General features: G+C 51.8%; 4 protein-coding genes across 4 annotated transcripts; 1 reads left to right on the top strand and 3 right to left on the bottom strand.

The window, feature by feature from the left end:
* Nucleotides 1-385: 385 nt before the first annotated feature.
* On the bottom strand, nt 386-1,731 carry AA0111_g2126 (hypothetical protein; the record flags this gene model as incomplete). The annotated part of the gene is made up of 4 exons (XM_028647863.1): nt 386-405; nt 470-1,366; nt 1,436-1,517; nt 1,585-1,731. 4 exons carry the CDS (start codon nt 1,729-1,731, stop codon nt 386-388), a joined length of 1,146 nt encoding a protein of 381 aa, XP_028509842.1.
* A 376-nt stretch (nt 1,732-2,107) lies between these two features.
* AA0111_g2125 (Allantoicase) lies at nt 2,108-3,245 on the bottom strand (the record flags this gene model as incomplete). The annotated part of the gene is made up of 2 exons (XM_028647862.1): nt 2,108-3,081; nt 3,137-3,245. 2 exons carry the CDS (start codon nt 3,243-3,245, stop codon nt 2,108-2,110), a joined length of 1,083 nt encoding a protein of 360 aa, XP_028509843.1.
* A 768-nt stretch (nt 3,246-4,013) lies between these two features.
* On the bottom strand, nt 4,014-6,555 carry AA0111_g2124 (hypothetical protein; the record flags this gene model as incomplete). The annotated part of the gene is made up of 3 exons (XM_028647861.1): nt 4,014-5,525; nt 5,570-6,342; nt 6,402-6,555. The coding sequence occupies 3 exons, from the start codon at nt 6,553-6,555 to the stop codon at nt 4,014-4,016; spliced, it is 2,439 nt and encodes an 812-aa protein (XP_028509844.1).
* An 877-nt stretch (nt 6,556-7,432) lies between these two features.
* Nucleotides 7,433-14,930, top strand: AA0111_g2123 (hypothetical protein; the record flags this gene model as incomplete). The annotated part of the gene is made up of 6 exons (XM_028647860.1): nt 7,433-7,543; nt 7,598-9,187; nt 9,246-9,415; nt 9,594-14,350; nt 14,404-14,511; nt 14,569-14,930. 6 exons carry the CDS (start codon nt 7,433-7,435, stop codon nt 14,928-14,930), a joined length of 7,098 nt encoding a protein of 2,365 aa, XP_028509845.1.
* Between the last annotated feature and the right edge of the window lie 591 nt (nt 14,931-15,521).

The following is a 15,521-nucleotide window of genomic DNA, read 5'->3' as shown; positions in this document are numbered from 1 at the left end:
GTCTTGTATGACGAACTAGTCTACGATTACCATCCACAGGGTTTTGAGTTCTATCATGAATTGAATCATCCATGGCTATACACTCAAGCTGAGCTTGATGCTTTCAACGCGATGAGACATAAGGAAACTCAGGAATCGAAGAAGCGGTAGAGTGGACAGAAGGAGACTGGTAGCAGGCCTGTGTGGAGGGAAGTGGAAGGCTTGCGAGCCCCCCAAAGGTTAGGCCAGATTTGCACCCGCACTTGTTGTGAGGCGATCGTATGCGCCATGTCGCAAGGCTGTCTTCTTGTCTGACAAAATAAAAAAATACTTTCATAGTTGTGAAAATCTGCTCTAATCCCATTGCCTGTACTAGCACATTCAGGAAGCGCCACTTTGCACACCACTACCCAACGCCAGGCCAACCTGCATACAGTCAGTGAAAGCGTCCTGGCATCATCATCATCGGCGCCTCTGCGAGAAAACTTACTCCAGACGGTCAGCCCCTCATTAACTTTGGCCACATTGACTCTATCTCCCACCCTCCACACCTCCTCCGTCTTCTTTCCATTGCTCCCCCAAAACCCATACCGTCCGAAGACCGGACTCCACTTCGCCCCGATATCGACCCTCCGATCCTTCTGCAACCTCTTCAGCACCTCACCCGCTGGCCCTTCTCCCGGTTTACCCGTCTTGTGGTCAATATTAATGCTCTTGCACCTCACACAATTATGCGGGAGGATGATTTCCGTTCTCCCATTAACCGTAAGCTTACCCCAATAGTCTTCCTGATACGGATCATAAGCACCTTCAACAACGACGTTGGGACGGAACTTTTCAATATCCATATCCACACCCTCTGGAAGCCGGGACGACACATCTTCAAGACTAGTCTGCGAAGTGAAAAGATAAGGCGCACAATCCGCAAAAGTAATCTTCCAGCTCTCCTCCCCAGATTTATGCAAACCCATTACTTTTTCCACATACGACTTTGTAAACGGCACATGTTTGCTCAGAAACCGGGTCAGCGGATCTGGTTCCAGCGGCTGCATGTCCTGGAACTTTACGTCACGGAGATTGGCGCCTAGGTAGACGAAGATGACGGGATACCCGAAGCAGGAGGTGAACCAATCGTTGTATTTTTGCGGCATGCGATGGGCGGTTGTCGGAGCAGAGTGCATGTTGATGTCGATGGGATCCAGTTTCTCCGTGTCTGGCTCCAGAGGTATGTCAATTGATGATTCTTTCGAAACGTCTCCGCACGCAATGTATTTGACGGTGATGGTGTTGTCTTTCATCTCCTGGAGGAACTGCGTCATTTCGGGGTAGCCTGCTACGGCCATGTTTTTGTAGCCGTCTTTGGTTTCCTGGAGGAGCATAAAGGAACCTGTGGAGGTGTTAGCGGTTTTTCTTGTTGTTGTTATTCCCATCCCGCATGGATGGTGGTGTATTGTACGGTCGTGTTTGAATCCATGGGCTGTGGCAATGGCTTCTGTGACTTTAATCGCTCGTAGCGATTTGATGGGGTAGATGTACATCTGAGAATCGCCATCATCAGTACTTCTCTTTACTTGCATCATGTCTTTTGCATCAATGTAGACATACCGCGGAGATCTTCATAGCCGTCAACCGATGTATCAACGGACTAAGGAAGTTGAGCAATTGATACAGGCCAAACGGCACAACGCAAAGTGCCGTGATGAGCCATATCGGCGACACCTTCTCAATGTTGAACTCGTGCTCTTCTTCCATACGGGCAAATCAGACCAATATTCTACAATGGAGAGAATTGAGAATGGAAGATGGTCTTTGAGACGACATTGCGGGTCGCGTCGACATGCATTGAGGCCCACCCCACGTGCACGCCTTACCAAGGCGCTAAGACATGTCGACTACCTCGGCCGTCATCTGTCGATCCTTCAATGACATGTCACAACACTTCGGACATCTGTTTTCACGCCTTACCATGGTAATTGCATAATTACTGCAGCTCAACGGTTTTGACTGAGAGTAGTTAGATTGTAAAGTCTACGGCACAAAACGATACCCAAGACACATCTTTGACGACCGCGTGACTGAGATACTTCTCCTTTATTCCATCCAGCCTTACCAACCTTCAACCTCCTTCTCAAACCCTCTTTCCAAACACCCTAAACCGCTTCACACCACCATCCGGGATGATGACCAATTTGGCATGCGTGTACCCCCTCCCCTTGACCTCCTTGAGCTCAGCCTTGTACTCCTTCTCCACATCCGGCCCGGACCTCTGCGGCTCCAGCACCTCAACCCACCCCGCGTCATCACTAGCAGGCTCCTTATCAAAGCTACCAGCAAAGACCTGCACCTTCTGTGGGAAATTACCTCTAAAGTGCGCAGTGTCAATGACAATGTGATCGATTTCGCCCTTTGCGCCTAAGCGCACAATTGTCCAGTCGACGTGCTCGCCGCGCGTACGCTTCGTCTCCCACCCGTCGCCCATGTCTTTTCCGCGACCGGGCAGGAGTAAGTTGTCTTTTGTGCCAAAATGTTGGTCCGAACATGACGTTGCGACGCCGCCCATGACAGTGGCCGAGAGTTCAAAGACGGCGTCGGAGGACTCTGGGAAGACTGGCACGGCTACACCGTAAAGCCGAAAGCGCGCGATACCGCCGTCAGGGTACATGAGCAGCCTAACGTGCGTGTACGCCTTGTCTGTGATGCTGTCTAGTTTCCAGCCATGCCGTTGGCTAGGCCCGCACTCTTGCTTCGATAGTATGGTTTCCCAGCCTGCGTAGCTGGCCTTTTTCACTTCCTCTTCCTCCTTCTCGTCTGTGATGAATGCACCTTCGACAGCGATTTCAGGGGCGTGGTTCCCGTTGAATGCAAAAGTGTCGATTTCTACACCGGCTACTTTTCCACTGGCGGTACCTAGTCTCAGGACCACCCAGTCGAAGGGTTCGGTATTGTGACGCCGGGTCTCCCAGCCATCGTACCATGCTCCCGAGTGGACGAAGACACCGGGTTTGCGAATCGGTGGTGTCGGCGTGATAAGGTTCTCGGCTGCGGCGAACCATTCGTCGCTAAAGGAAAGGACTTTTGAACCAAGAGGCGCGGATATGAGATCTTTGAGGGGTATCAGCTTCTGTGTGGAAAAGTATGGAAAGAATGAGGTTTGTACCGGTGTATTGTGATTTGAAGGTCGCGTCGATCTCGTCAGCTGGGATCGACCGCGCGTTGTTTGTGGCTACGTTCTTGACGTCTTCTGGTAGGACGTTGCGAATCTCCATAATGTATGAAATATTGTGTAATTGATAGAGGCTGGGTAAGTTTATGCAAGGGAATAAAAAGCAAAGACGATGTTTGGGGATCTCGCTGAGGTACTACCAAGTTATGGCGGGGCATCACTGGTGGGGGAGCTAGTTACCCTGCATGCCCCACCAACAGACTGCTGCTATCGGAATCCGCCGAGCGGATATTGAAGGGGCCGATCGCGGAGTAGTATTGATAACCTAGATACCTGCCTTACTCGATATAAATGACAGTCATGCCAATCCATTGCCTATAGAATGTTGAGGCTTTCTCGCTGCAAATTGTGCCGATGCTACGATAAATTTGCTGTTAGCCCGACGGGCCGCACAATGGTGCAACCCGGCGTACTGATATGTGACTCGATAGGTTGTAGTAATGGTAAACAGATCTATGCATACCCTGATACTATGGTAACATCCAAGTTCTGCGCTATTGCAAGCCTCGACCACCCTAACTGAATCTGCAAAGCTTCCACGGTTACAGCCGAGCCAGTGTCTATATCATCAGATCGGACTGTATGCCGAAGCGTAGTCGACACATAACTTTTACTTGGTCCATCTGGCGAATCACATGCCGGGAATGTTTCCAGTCCACGAACGGCAACGCGACGATAAACTCTGCGGTCAGCAACAAGGCCTCGTAGAGCGGAATTTGAAAGAATTTGGTCTTCGTCTTAGCCAGGCAGTGTGAAAGTGGCTATTCAAAGTCTCAATTAGCAAGGCTCTCAATTCTACCAATCTTCATCTTCACCCATAGCTTGGATCGTTCCAATTCGACTCCGAGTAGTAAGATCCACCATTTTTGTTGTTGCCTCCATTCAAATCCAGCTTAGCCATAAACTCAGGTGGAACGGTGGGAATGTATTTCCGCTCACGCTCTTTGTTGACACCTCCAAATCCGGCACCGTAGGTGATGAGCATATCTGTTGATGTTGGGAGCGAAAATGGCAGCATGTACGAAGGGTCCAGGAGAAGCTCATCGGGTGCTTCGTCTTTTTCATCCTCTTCCAACGATATTCGTGAAGGCGCAGGCGATGGCTCGGGAGGCTTTTCAGAGGTGCCTCTGACTGGTGTGGATGGAGGTTCGGCTTGTGACGGTGGATTGGGCGACCTTGCGCGCGCGGCTTTACGATCTGCAGCTGCTTTCTGCAAATGTACAATGTACTTGGAAGCGCTTTTAGGAAGGGTCTTTTCACCCACCTCGGGTCGGTAATATTTTGCGGTGTGTAGTAGCTGTTGAGGTGACAGGCGTGTCAATTGTTGTAATGTCCCCACAAGCGACTCTAGGTCTTCTCCAAGTGAGGAAAAGCATTGTAACCATTGGAGAAGCTGCACAAGAGGCTCGAGATGACGTTTAGCGGCGTCCGCGGTGTTCTCCCCGGTGGAGGTCATGGAGCCGTTCTCGTAGTGTTCTGGTTGCCGATTGTTGGAACGCGCCCAATCCTCGAGCGTCGAGACGTTCATGCGTATCTGCATTGCTTTTGTTCGCGCGAGGTACTTTCGATTCGACATTATGCGGTTGAAGACTTCGGCAGAGAGCCAGTAGATCAGCTGCGACAGTACCTGCGCAGCGATTACAGAGTGTACGTCGTACAGATCGAGAACAAATAGGGTTGATGAGAGCAAAGAGGTAATGTTCCGGGGTGATGGCTGTGCTCTGCGCTTGGGAGATGGCGGTCGGAAACGTTTCTCGAGAGGTTCTACCGGCTTCGCTTTGGGCTTGGAACGAAATATTTTCCATTCGTGCTGGAACTGTACATCTTCGAATCCAGGCATCGGCTCATGGTCGAGCATAGCTTGATCCAAGTTCTTATCCATCCTGCGCTCAGCATCACGGATAATCAAGATGAAAATCTCATTGATAAGTTCTGCCATCTGCAATTGGAACTCTGTAGTCGCACTCATGAGTCCACCATCTTTCTTGAGGTAATGCAACAGAAGTGTCGCATTAGACATCCAGAAGGCCAGCACAGTCATGTCCCATTGATGCTTCTCTACAACGTCGTTGATCTTGTTCATGGCGGACACCAGCAAAGTCTCCAAGAGTTCTGGATTTGCATGGTAATGTGCATAGCGTGCACTCAGGAAGAGTATGTTTGCAGGTACTGGCTTTTGCGAAGGAGACCGTTGCGGGGTCATATTCGTAATGATGATGTCCAGTATCCGTTCGAGCTCGTTTTCTTGGAACACAAACATCTGGTCATTGAGACATCGATCCCAGATGAACTCTTGGGCTTCTTCTTCTGGTTCTTCAGGTGACTGGGGCTATTAGCGAACATTCAAGGAATGGCTGAGATTCGTACCTCGGGCTGTTCGTCCAGACCCAAATTACCAATATCAACCTCGAGATTGAAGGCGCTCTCCATCATCATCCGCCGCTTCATATCATTCTCCTGCATCTCCTGCTCAAAGCGATCCTGGGAGAAGCCCGAGCTGTAGAAGTCGTCACTGACGCCTACATTACCGATGGCGTACCCGCTCTCGTGCAGATAATCGGAGAGCTCAGTGTTGGGCTCAACAAAGTCGAATGCGGTCCGTCCTCCAGAAGACTTGACGTCTGTCGATGCGCCGTGGTCGAGCAGGAGCTTAACGATATCCTTGTGTCGGTTCGTCATGGCCCACATGAGTGGCGTCCAACGGTTCTTGTCTTGCAAATCGACACTCGCGCCCTGCTCGAGCAGTGTAGCTGCCACATGTTCGTGTCCAAAGCAACTTGCGTAGACCAATGGCGGCGTGCCCTCGGCGTCGACGCCGTTGATGTTGATGTATTCGCGAGCCTTGCCGTCCAGCAGCCGTTTTACCCGTTCGAGCTCACCGTTGGATGCTGCTAGTGTAAACAAGCCTTGTAGTGCTTCTCTCTTTTCCTCGTGTGACAGCTTCTCATCGGCAACGACCTTTGCTTCGTCGCCTGCATTCTCGTTCTTCAAGCGGGCCTGGTGCGCCAACATCTGCACCAGGCGGCTGTCGCTGTCCTCGAGCTGCTGCATGTCTTCGTCACCAAGCGTCGGGTCGTCGAGTGACAAGTTGAAGTCGAGCGGACGGGCGGGCATGGGCGTGGTGAGGAATTGCGACTGGCCTGTGTGAAGTCAGTCTTGGTGGCGCGTCGCTCTTTCCCTAGCGGTTGCTTTCACCTACCCTGCCATGCATCATAGATCTCGGTTTCCTCGTTCATGATGGTCACCGGGCGCCTGTCATTGAGGGAAGTGGGCAGATCCGAAGGCAGCTGTCGCGGCTGCTGCGGCTCTCCCAGGTCGCCCGAATAGGCATGCTCGTGATCGGGAGAGTCCATTGTGTGACATTGAAATGGTGGATGTGCAAGGGTGTCTTGAGGGCGACCGACTACCTCTTGCTCGGATGCATGTGTCAAACGTCGAGGGATGCCGTGTCAAATGTCGAGGGATGCCCGGTCCGTCTGTAGTGGGGCAGCTTCAGTGCAGCAGTCGCAGGCAGGCAGGCAGGGTGTGGTAAAGGAGCGGAAGCCAGTCGCTGTGGATATTGTGACAGGGCGTCTTCTGCGTGCGCCAGGGGCGTAGTATAGTAATAATGCTGTGTAGGTATGCCGATGCACACGGCACTACTACTGTCGTAACCCACGATGATGTCGCTACCAATGGGTGACGCGCCAGGCCGATCTACCGCTACGCCAAATCAAGTTGTCCCAGCGTGCGCGGGGCCAACTCCGCATGTCAGCCACACATGGCACTCGTGATATTTGCTATGGGCACATATGTGAGCCTGGTTTCGAAACATGACTGATTAGTGGCGACGGCTGTTGCTTTTGTGTGAGGCGTGTCGAGTGCAAACCTTCCTTATGGAGTGCCCATGTCGATGATGACGTCTAAGAACAAGCGCGAAGTCTGAGCGCATCCATGGATGGCTCCTGTCCATCTGCTGTGGCTGAGGTGCCATCAGTAAGCATTCCTCATGCGCGTCGACTGCTTCTAGAAGACTGGCATTCGTTGCCTGCGAATCTACCCATCACGCCTCTCCCGCCGATCCGACGCTCTTCACGACCGCGCTCCTACTACCATGGCAGTCGCGCCCACGCTCGTGTTGTGATGGACAGATGGAATGACTTGCGACTTCGCCCTGTACATTGATACCCGACCTATTCTACCCAGAGCATGTCTTAGATGCTTAGCCGCCGCCAACATCGGGAAGACAGCATGACTACGACTCATGACAGCGGGCGGACGCAGCGCTTTTCACATATCTTTGCGCGCCTGCAGGAGCTCCAGAATTATGGCTGGGACCCGGCCATTGAGCCCTTCCACTCCGTAAGAGACACCCGTATCTACCTGGACCACGACTACCGCGACTAACTCAACCAGTCGTACGACAACTACCATTTCTTTGGCCACGAAAAGACTGCGCCCAAGCAGGAACGACCGCAATCGAGGGGACGAAGCGCCGTAACCTCCCCCACCCTGTCGCATTCACCCGACTCTGCCACCCGAAGCCGGCCGACTGTTACGCGCACCCACCGCAGCTCAGGCTCCGATGCGAGCATCCAAACACACCGCACCAATACCACAGTCAAGGGCGTGGCGCGAGAAGGCCGACCGGTCGTATGCCGTGTCTCGGCACAGACTCTGCGACTGGAGCGCGAGTTCCAGCTCGCCAAACTCGTCGTCAAGGAATCGGATCCAGAATGCCGGCACTTTGTTCGCCCTATAGAGTTCGTCCGCCTCTCCACCAAAGCTGGTGAGGAGCCGCTCGTCGCCAGCATATTCGAAGCCCCTGGGCCCAACTACCTCCACGACTTGGTCAACTTTGGTCCCAACTTTTGGAAGGTTACCAGCAATGCACAGAGCCATCAATCAAACCCCTCCATTCCCAACCGTGGTGTGCCCCTCCTTACCTTTCTCGATTTCGCCGTTGGATCAGTCGAGTGTCTGGAGATTCTGCACCATGGTCACGAAATTGTCCATGGCGAAATACGCGGTGATGCCTTCCACTTCGCCGAGAACGGCATTGTCAAGATGATCAACTTCGGCTCTGGCGCGAGGTCCTTTGAAAATGGACTGACCAGCGCAGGGTGGAGTACTTTGTCCAAGGAGACTGGCATCGAGTTGAAGTTGGCCTTCATATCTCCTGAGCAAACCGGTCGCATGCCTGCTGAGCCCGACACACGGACCGACATCTACAGTCTTGGTATCCTTTTCTACACAATGCTAGGTGGTCAGGCGCCCTTTGAAGGCGCTACAGCTCTCGATGTCATGCAGAATGTCATCAGCAAGCGGATCCCACCAATCTCCTCTAGACGTCTAGACGTCCCAGAGGCCCTCTCAGAAGTCATCCAGCGCATGACTCAGCGTAACATCGAGGATAGATACCATTCCACGTCGGGGCTCAAACACGATCTTGCCCGCATCCGTGAGTTACTATGTGAAGGCGATGTCGAAGGACTGAAGGCCTTCCGTGTAGGCTCCAAGGACATCAGTTGCTTCTTCAATCTACCTCTCAAGCTGATTGGTCGTGAGAAGGAAAAAAAGACTATAGTAGATGTCTTGGAGCGGGTGTCAAGGCACCGTCGAAGTAGCATCAAAACTCTACAAAGCTTGAGTTCAGGCTCTTCCTTTTCAGATCAACGACGAGACTTGAGCTTTGACGATGTTGTTTCAGAGAGCACCAGCTCGAGAGGCTCAGATAGCAGGCTCAACAGCGTTTCCGCAGATACTCCCGTTTTTATGGGAGATGCTCGGTCAATACAACACGATTCACAGGACAGTGTAGCACAGTCAGAAGTCTCTACAGCTGAAGGAAGCGTAGATGGCCGACCTCAACTACAATCTGCAAATCGAGGACGATCTAACAATAGCATTGAAAGCTCCGTCCTTCACTCTCGCTCTTATCAGTCCAACGACGGCCTGAGTAGACTAGCCAGCACACGGAAACTAAGACGCAAGGCTCGGTGTGAGGTAGGTCGTCACATCACAGCCCAAGTCATGGAAGAGGTACGCTAATCTCAAGATACAGGTGATAGTGATAGCTGGTACCACAGGATTAGGCAAATCTCGTCTTGTGCAAAGTGTACAGAGCACAGCGAGGAGTACCGGCTATTTCGCCATGGCCAAATTTGACCCTGCAAAGAAAGCACCTTTTGATCCCATCCTAAGATTGATGTCCTCGTTCTTCCGACAGATATGGTAAGCCTCTTACTCACTGTTCTCTCCAACATGAACTACGCTGACACTGTATAGTATGTACACTTGTTCCGAGACACAACTCTTCTCTTCAGAGCAACCGCTAACCATCAATTTCTACTCTAGTCAGCGAGGCCGATGTTATGACAGAATTTCATCAGAGACTGCGCCATTATCTTAGGAACAGCGGAGTTTGGACGGTGCTGCGAACTTACCTTGACCTTCCTGAATGGCTCTTGAACACAAACGGCACAGCAAAAAGTGCGCAGCAAAGGGACCTGGATACAACCAAAGACATGGACCGACGGGCATCGTCTCCTGCCGTTCATTGTGGATCAGCTGGACATACTGCTGAAGCCTGGCTGCGAAGTGGAGGTGCTTCCAAATCCTCTAGATTCATGAATGTCTTTATAGACGTTTTACGACTCCTTGCGGTACACAAGCTTTGTACATGGAGCTTAGAGGATGTACAGTATGCTGATCCAGAGAGTGCTGAGCTGATCCACCACATCGTGCAGGCTAGAATCCCACTTGTTCTTATGCTTACGTACACCAACGAAGAGACCCTGCCCCGGGAACTCATCCCATTACTACGCCACGCCACCAAGGTACAGCTTCTACCGTTTTCAGAGGCGCAGACTGCGGACTATGTAGCCGAAACGCTCCATCGAGATCGTCAATACATCCTCCCTCTGGTAGCGGTAGTCCAGGAAAAGTCTCGAGGCAACCTGTTCTACATACGCGAGATACTTGACACTTGCTATCGCAAACGATGCGTGTACTACGAGTGGCGGGAGAATAATTGGGTTTTTGACCTCGACAAGGTTTTCGCAGTGTTCGAGAGCCCAGAGTACGGTTCATCCGTGACGACTGATTTTATAGCAAAGCGATTGACGGAGCTGCCATCAGCAAGCAGGAAGCTCCTAGCATGGGCTTCTCTTCTGGGCGGCACATTCTCGTTTGAGCTCTTACAGAAGCTACTCAACCCAGCGAATAAGCCCGCTGATGCCGGGAGACTGCCTCTTTTCGACGAAAATGAGAGTGCCGTCACAGCCCTCGATGCAGCGCTCAAAGCCTACGTACTCATGCCCGCTGACCAGGACGCTCGATTCAGATTCAGCCACGATCGATACCTCACAGCAGCTGGCAACTCTCTTGACAGCGATTGGGACACGCAGCTGATGCACTTCACAATCGCTAAGATGATAACTGCTGGCGAGGAATACAACGACGACTCAACGATCGGATCCAAGGCATTATATATGCAGAGCCGTCACATCTGCCTTGCTGCAGAACTCATAAAAGCCAAAGAGACATACCGGGCTCCATTTCGAGATATGCTGTACCAAGCGGGAGAAACTGCATGCGAGTCTGGTGCAAGATCAACTGGCATCTACTACTTTGCTCACAGCCTGATGCTCTTACAAGATGACCCATGGGACGACAATCAGCCGGATGTCTCGTATCAAGAGACTTTGCAGCTCTTTGTAAGATCAGCAGAATGCTATTGGCATCAAGGCATGTTTGATGAGGCGCTTAGCTTGATCAGGACGACTTTTCAGCACGCGCGGGATCCTTGCGATATGGCTAGTTCGTTTATTCTGCAGTCCAGAGTGTTTGCCATTCGTGGTGATAGTTTTGGTGCATTCCAGGCTCTCAAAGATTGCCTTTCCTTGTTAGGATCCCCTATACCTCCGACAACATGGGAAGCGTGCGACACCGAATTTCAACAAATATATGGCAAGCTTCAGAATATCGACAAAGAAGAGTTGCTTAAACGTCGGGCGTCGCCAGATGACCGCGTCTTGATGACAATTGGGCCTGTGTTCATCGAGCTTCTTAGTGCGGCGTTCTGGTCAAACAGTCTTTTGTTCTATCAATCGACGCTGAAGCTCATTTCAATACATCTCGAAAAGGGTACCATGTCACAGGTAGCCCTAGCTTATGTGCACCTGGGGACTGTTGCAGGCGGCCGCTTCAACATGATGCAGTTCGCTGTGGATACGGGTGCCATCGCGAAGCGTATCTTCCAGATGTTCCCCGATGACTATTACACGCTGGGTAGGGGCCAAACTTTGCAGCCAATGTTCCTGGGTCATTTGGAAGCGCCTGTGGGTGATCTGATACCGAGCTTGGAAGGAGCGCTCCAAGCGTCTCTTACCGCCGGTGATAGGATCCTTACGCTTCTGAACCTTGGAGTACAAGCCCACTTCAGGGTCATGGCATCACACGACGCCGCAGAACTAGAGGCCTGGATTGAGGAAACTCCACTGGATATGCGAAATTGGCAAAAAGACATGCGAGGAGGCGTTTTCCTCATGGCTGCTAGGCAATACGCAAAAGCGCTCCAGGGAAAGACTGACACAGGCAGCCCTTCGTTACTCCTCTCAGACCACGATCACAACGAGGCCGAGTACATCGATTTTCTCGAAAAAACGGCTAGCAATCCGAAGCGTCCAAAATCTATATATCTTGCTACCAAGCTTCCGTTGCTGGTGCTTTATGGTCACAATCGGGAAGCAGTTGCGCTTGGGGAGATGTTGCTTCCAATGCTGAGCAGTCTTTGGTCTGAAAGACTGAACTATTCGGTTAGGTACTACCTATCGCTAGCATACATGGTTCTTCTTCGAGACGAACCTGAGCACAGTCGGAGAGGCGAGATGATCCAACACGTTCAAGGTACCCTGAAGTTGCTTGAAGCATGTTGCACTGTAACTGATGCCAACTACCGGGGTTGGATACATCTTCTTACTGCCGTTCTTGCAGATATCAACGGCGATCCTCAGTCGACGTTGGAGAACTACGAAGCAGCCATGGACCATAACGAACGTTACGATTTCATCCTAGACGAAGCTTTCGCCCTGGAGCTATACACTGGATGGTTAGTGAATAAGAAGGCCTACAGGGCGGCTCGGCATGCGCTCAAGGACTGCCTTTCGACGTATCGAAGGATGTCCGCGTATGGAAAAGCAAATCACTTTGCCAGCCGCTATGAATGGCTAGTTCACAGTGTTCGATCATTTACGACAGCAGACCAAGCCGTACAGACCTCGGTCGTGGACACGGGTAACACAGCCTTCAGGCTTGAGCAGAACGACCACGACCATTTCCTGGGACCGGAAACCGCGGTCGATCGAACCCAAGATTGGATCGTACCGGAAACGCGGCGCCAGGAATCCGCCCCAGCTCTCCACAACGGGCTTTCGGCTGTGGGCCTTGACATGCTGGATCTATCGTCAATCCTGGAGTCGAGTCAAGTTCTTTCCAGCGAACTCGTTGTCGATAAACTGATGGCAAAGATGAGTTCAATTCTCCTCGAATCTACGGGCGGTACCTTGTGCGGCTTAGTGATTGAAGACTCGCAAATCGAGTGGTCGATTGCGTGTGTCGCTACCAACGAGCCTGACAACGACAGCGGGTTCTCTTCCGGCGTCACGTCCTTCCCTGCAAGTCAACCTTTGGATACTGTGGATGATGTTGTCGCTCGACAGGTGACACTATACACACTTCGCTTCCGGGAGACAGTCTTCGTCCAGAACTTATATGAAGACGATCGGTTTTCTAATGTCTCAGACGCCTATCTACAGCGCAATCCGGAGGGGAAAGCAGTCATATGCATCCCGATTCTCCATAGCGACCATTTGCTAGGCTCGATCTACGTTGAAGGCCCGCCGAATTCATTCACTGAACGCAACACCCAGGTTCTTCGATTGCTTGTGAACCAGATATCCATCTCCTTGGCCAACGCATTGCTCTTCAAGGAAGTGGAAAGAGTCTCTGCCAGTAACGAAGCAATGCTCGAAATGCAGAAACGTGCTTTGTCGCAGGCGCGAGCGGCGGAGATCAAGGCGAAAGAGGCCGAGGCCATCGCTGTGCGCAATATGAAGTTGAAAGAAGAGGCTGCAAAGGCAAAGAGCCTTTTCCTGGCTAATGTATCCCACGAGTTGCGCACCCCCTTGAACGGCGTGATCGGTATGTCTGAGCTGTTGAAGGCTTCACCACTCAACTCCGAACAGTCCGGATACGCCGATTCGATTCGTGTTTGCGCCGATACACTACTTTCCATCATCAACGACCTACTAGACTATTCCAAGCTCGAGGCCGGCAAGATGAATGTTTTGGAGATGCCGATATCACTGTCTGAGACGATTGCCGAGGTCGTACGCGCTCTTGCATACACGAACGCCGAGCGGGGTCTCAAGACCATTGAGCAGCTGCATTTGGATCCCGAGATGCTTGTTATGGGCGATCCTGTCCGACTGCACCAGGTTCTCATGAATCTGCTGTCTAACAGCTACAAGTTCACGCCACGGGGATCAGTCACTGTCCGCGCTGTTGTAGATCAAGAAACAGACGACTGGGTAGACGTGACATGCAGCGTCATAGACACCGGCATCGGTATCCCAGACGAGCAAAAGCAGAAGCTCTTCCTCCCTTTCTCGCAGATAGAGTCGAGCTCCGCAAGGAGCTATGGTGGCACTGGTCTGGGTCTCAGCATCTGCAAAGCTCTTATTGAAAATGTCATGCATGGTACCGTGCGTCTCGACAGTCAGCCAGGCCAGGGTACAACAGTCACCTTCTCGTTGCGGTTCAAGAAAGTACCGAAAGCGCAAGCAGGTAACCAACCGCAAAGAACGCGAGAGCCAGATCCCATGGCGAGATTCTCAAGCCAGGGTAACAACGGCCATGAGCAGTCATCGGGTACTTGCATCGATCTTTCAACCATACCTAGGCGAGACCTTCGAGTGTGCATTGCGGAAGACAATTTGATCAATCAGCGCATTGCAATCAGTTTCGTGCAAAAGCTTGGCTTCAAGTGCGACGCCTATCTCGACGGCTTCAAGACAATTGACGCGCTAGAACGCGCTTCAGAGAATGGTCGGCCCTTCCACTTGGTACTCATGGACGTACAAATGCCGCATTGTGACGGTTACGAAGGTAAAGCCAAGCCCTCATGCCTATCAGCATCCAGATTGCTGACATAACTGCAGCCACAAAACTTATCCGCAAGCATCCCAATCCCGAGATTCGCAATGTTCTTATCATTGCCATGACCGCTTCCGCTATTCAAGGAGATCGGGAGAAATGTTTGGACTCCGGTAAGCTTCTAACTAATTTAATCGTTGAGAAAGAGAAAAGTGCTAATTGTTGAATAGGAATGAACAATTATCTCGCTAAGCCGGTGCGCGCGCAGACACTCAAGGCATTGTTGGATTCATACCTGAACAAAAATAACGAGGTAGAAGAGATTCCTAATTTAGCGATCGAAGCGAAGAAGCTGGTCAAAGAGGCATTGAACGAGGCGGAAGCGCTGCCTGACGTCACAAGTGGGAACAGAGATTTGGAGAAACAGGAGGACCGCAACGGAAGCGCAAGTGTTGTGGGAGACACGAAGAATGGAATTACGGCAGCAGAGAAGGAGGGGAAGAAAATTGAACGGCCGAGCAGTGTGAGGATGAGCACTACACAGCACATATTACCTAACGGTAAGACAGAACCCGTGCCACCTTCCGAGTAGAGGTGCACTGATTTGAGGGATTGAGGAGTTGAGGGGGGCAGATGTCGTTGTTCATTTACGGATGACTTTCTTCCGCTCGCTTTGTCATCGGTGCATTGCATGGCGTTCGTTCTGCACTCACGGAAGAAGGTGTCAGGAAGGACGAAATGGCGTTTCTATTCCGTCGCAGTATCCTCGCAGATAGCGTCTCATCTGTGTCGAAGATAGAAATCTGAATGAATCCGTCTTCACTGTGATCATTGGTGTGTCGAGTCGTCTATTTGGCTACTGGTGACTATGACTATGCAGAATCCTACCACACAAAGTAATCATACGCCAGGATGTCACTCCGCGCATCCTGTATAACTCACAGTCAAGATGCCGACATCCTTGACGCGTAAGCCCGCCCGCATCACCTACCTCACGGCGCCATTGCACTCGCCGGAAGGTCGGCAAAACGTGGACTGGGCGCCAGACTCATCCCTCTCCACGCCGCGAGCGTGTCGCCAGCCCCACTTTTATTACCGCCGACGCAGCAAAATACCGCAGCCCCTGGGTTTCTTCATGAGCCACAGTGGCTCAACAAAGCAGTGGCTCACGGTGGCACAGTCG

Source organism: Alternaria arborescens, assembly GCF_004154835.1.
Source record: "Alternaria arborescens strain FERA 675 chromosome Unknown contig_4, whole genome shotgun sequence".
Classification (NCBI taxonomy): Eukaryota; Fungi; Ascomycota; class Dothideomycetes; order Pleosporales; family Pleosporaceae; genus Alternaria; species Alternaria arborescens.
This window is presented reverse-complemented; position numbering and strand designations above follow the sequence as displayed.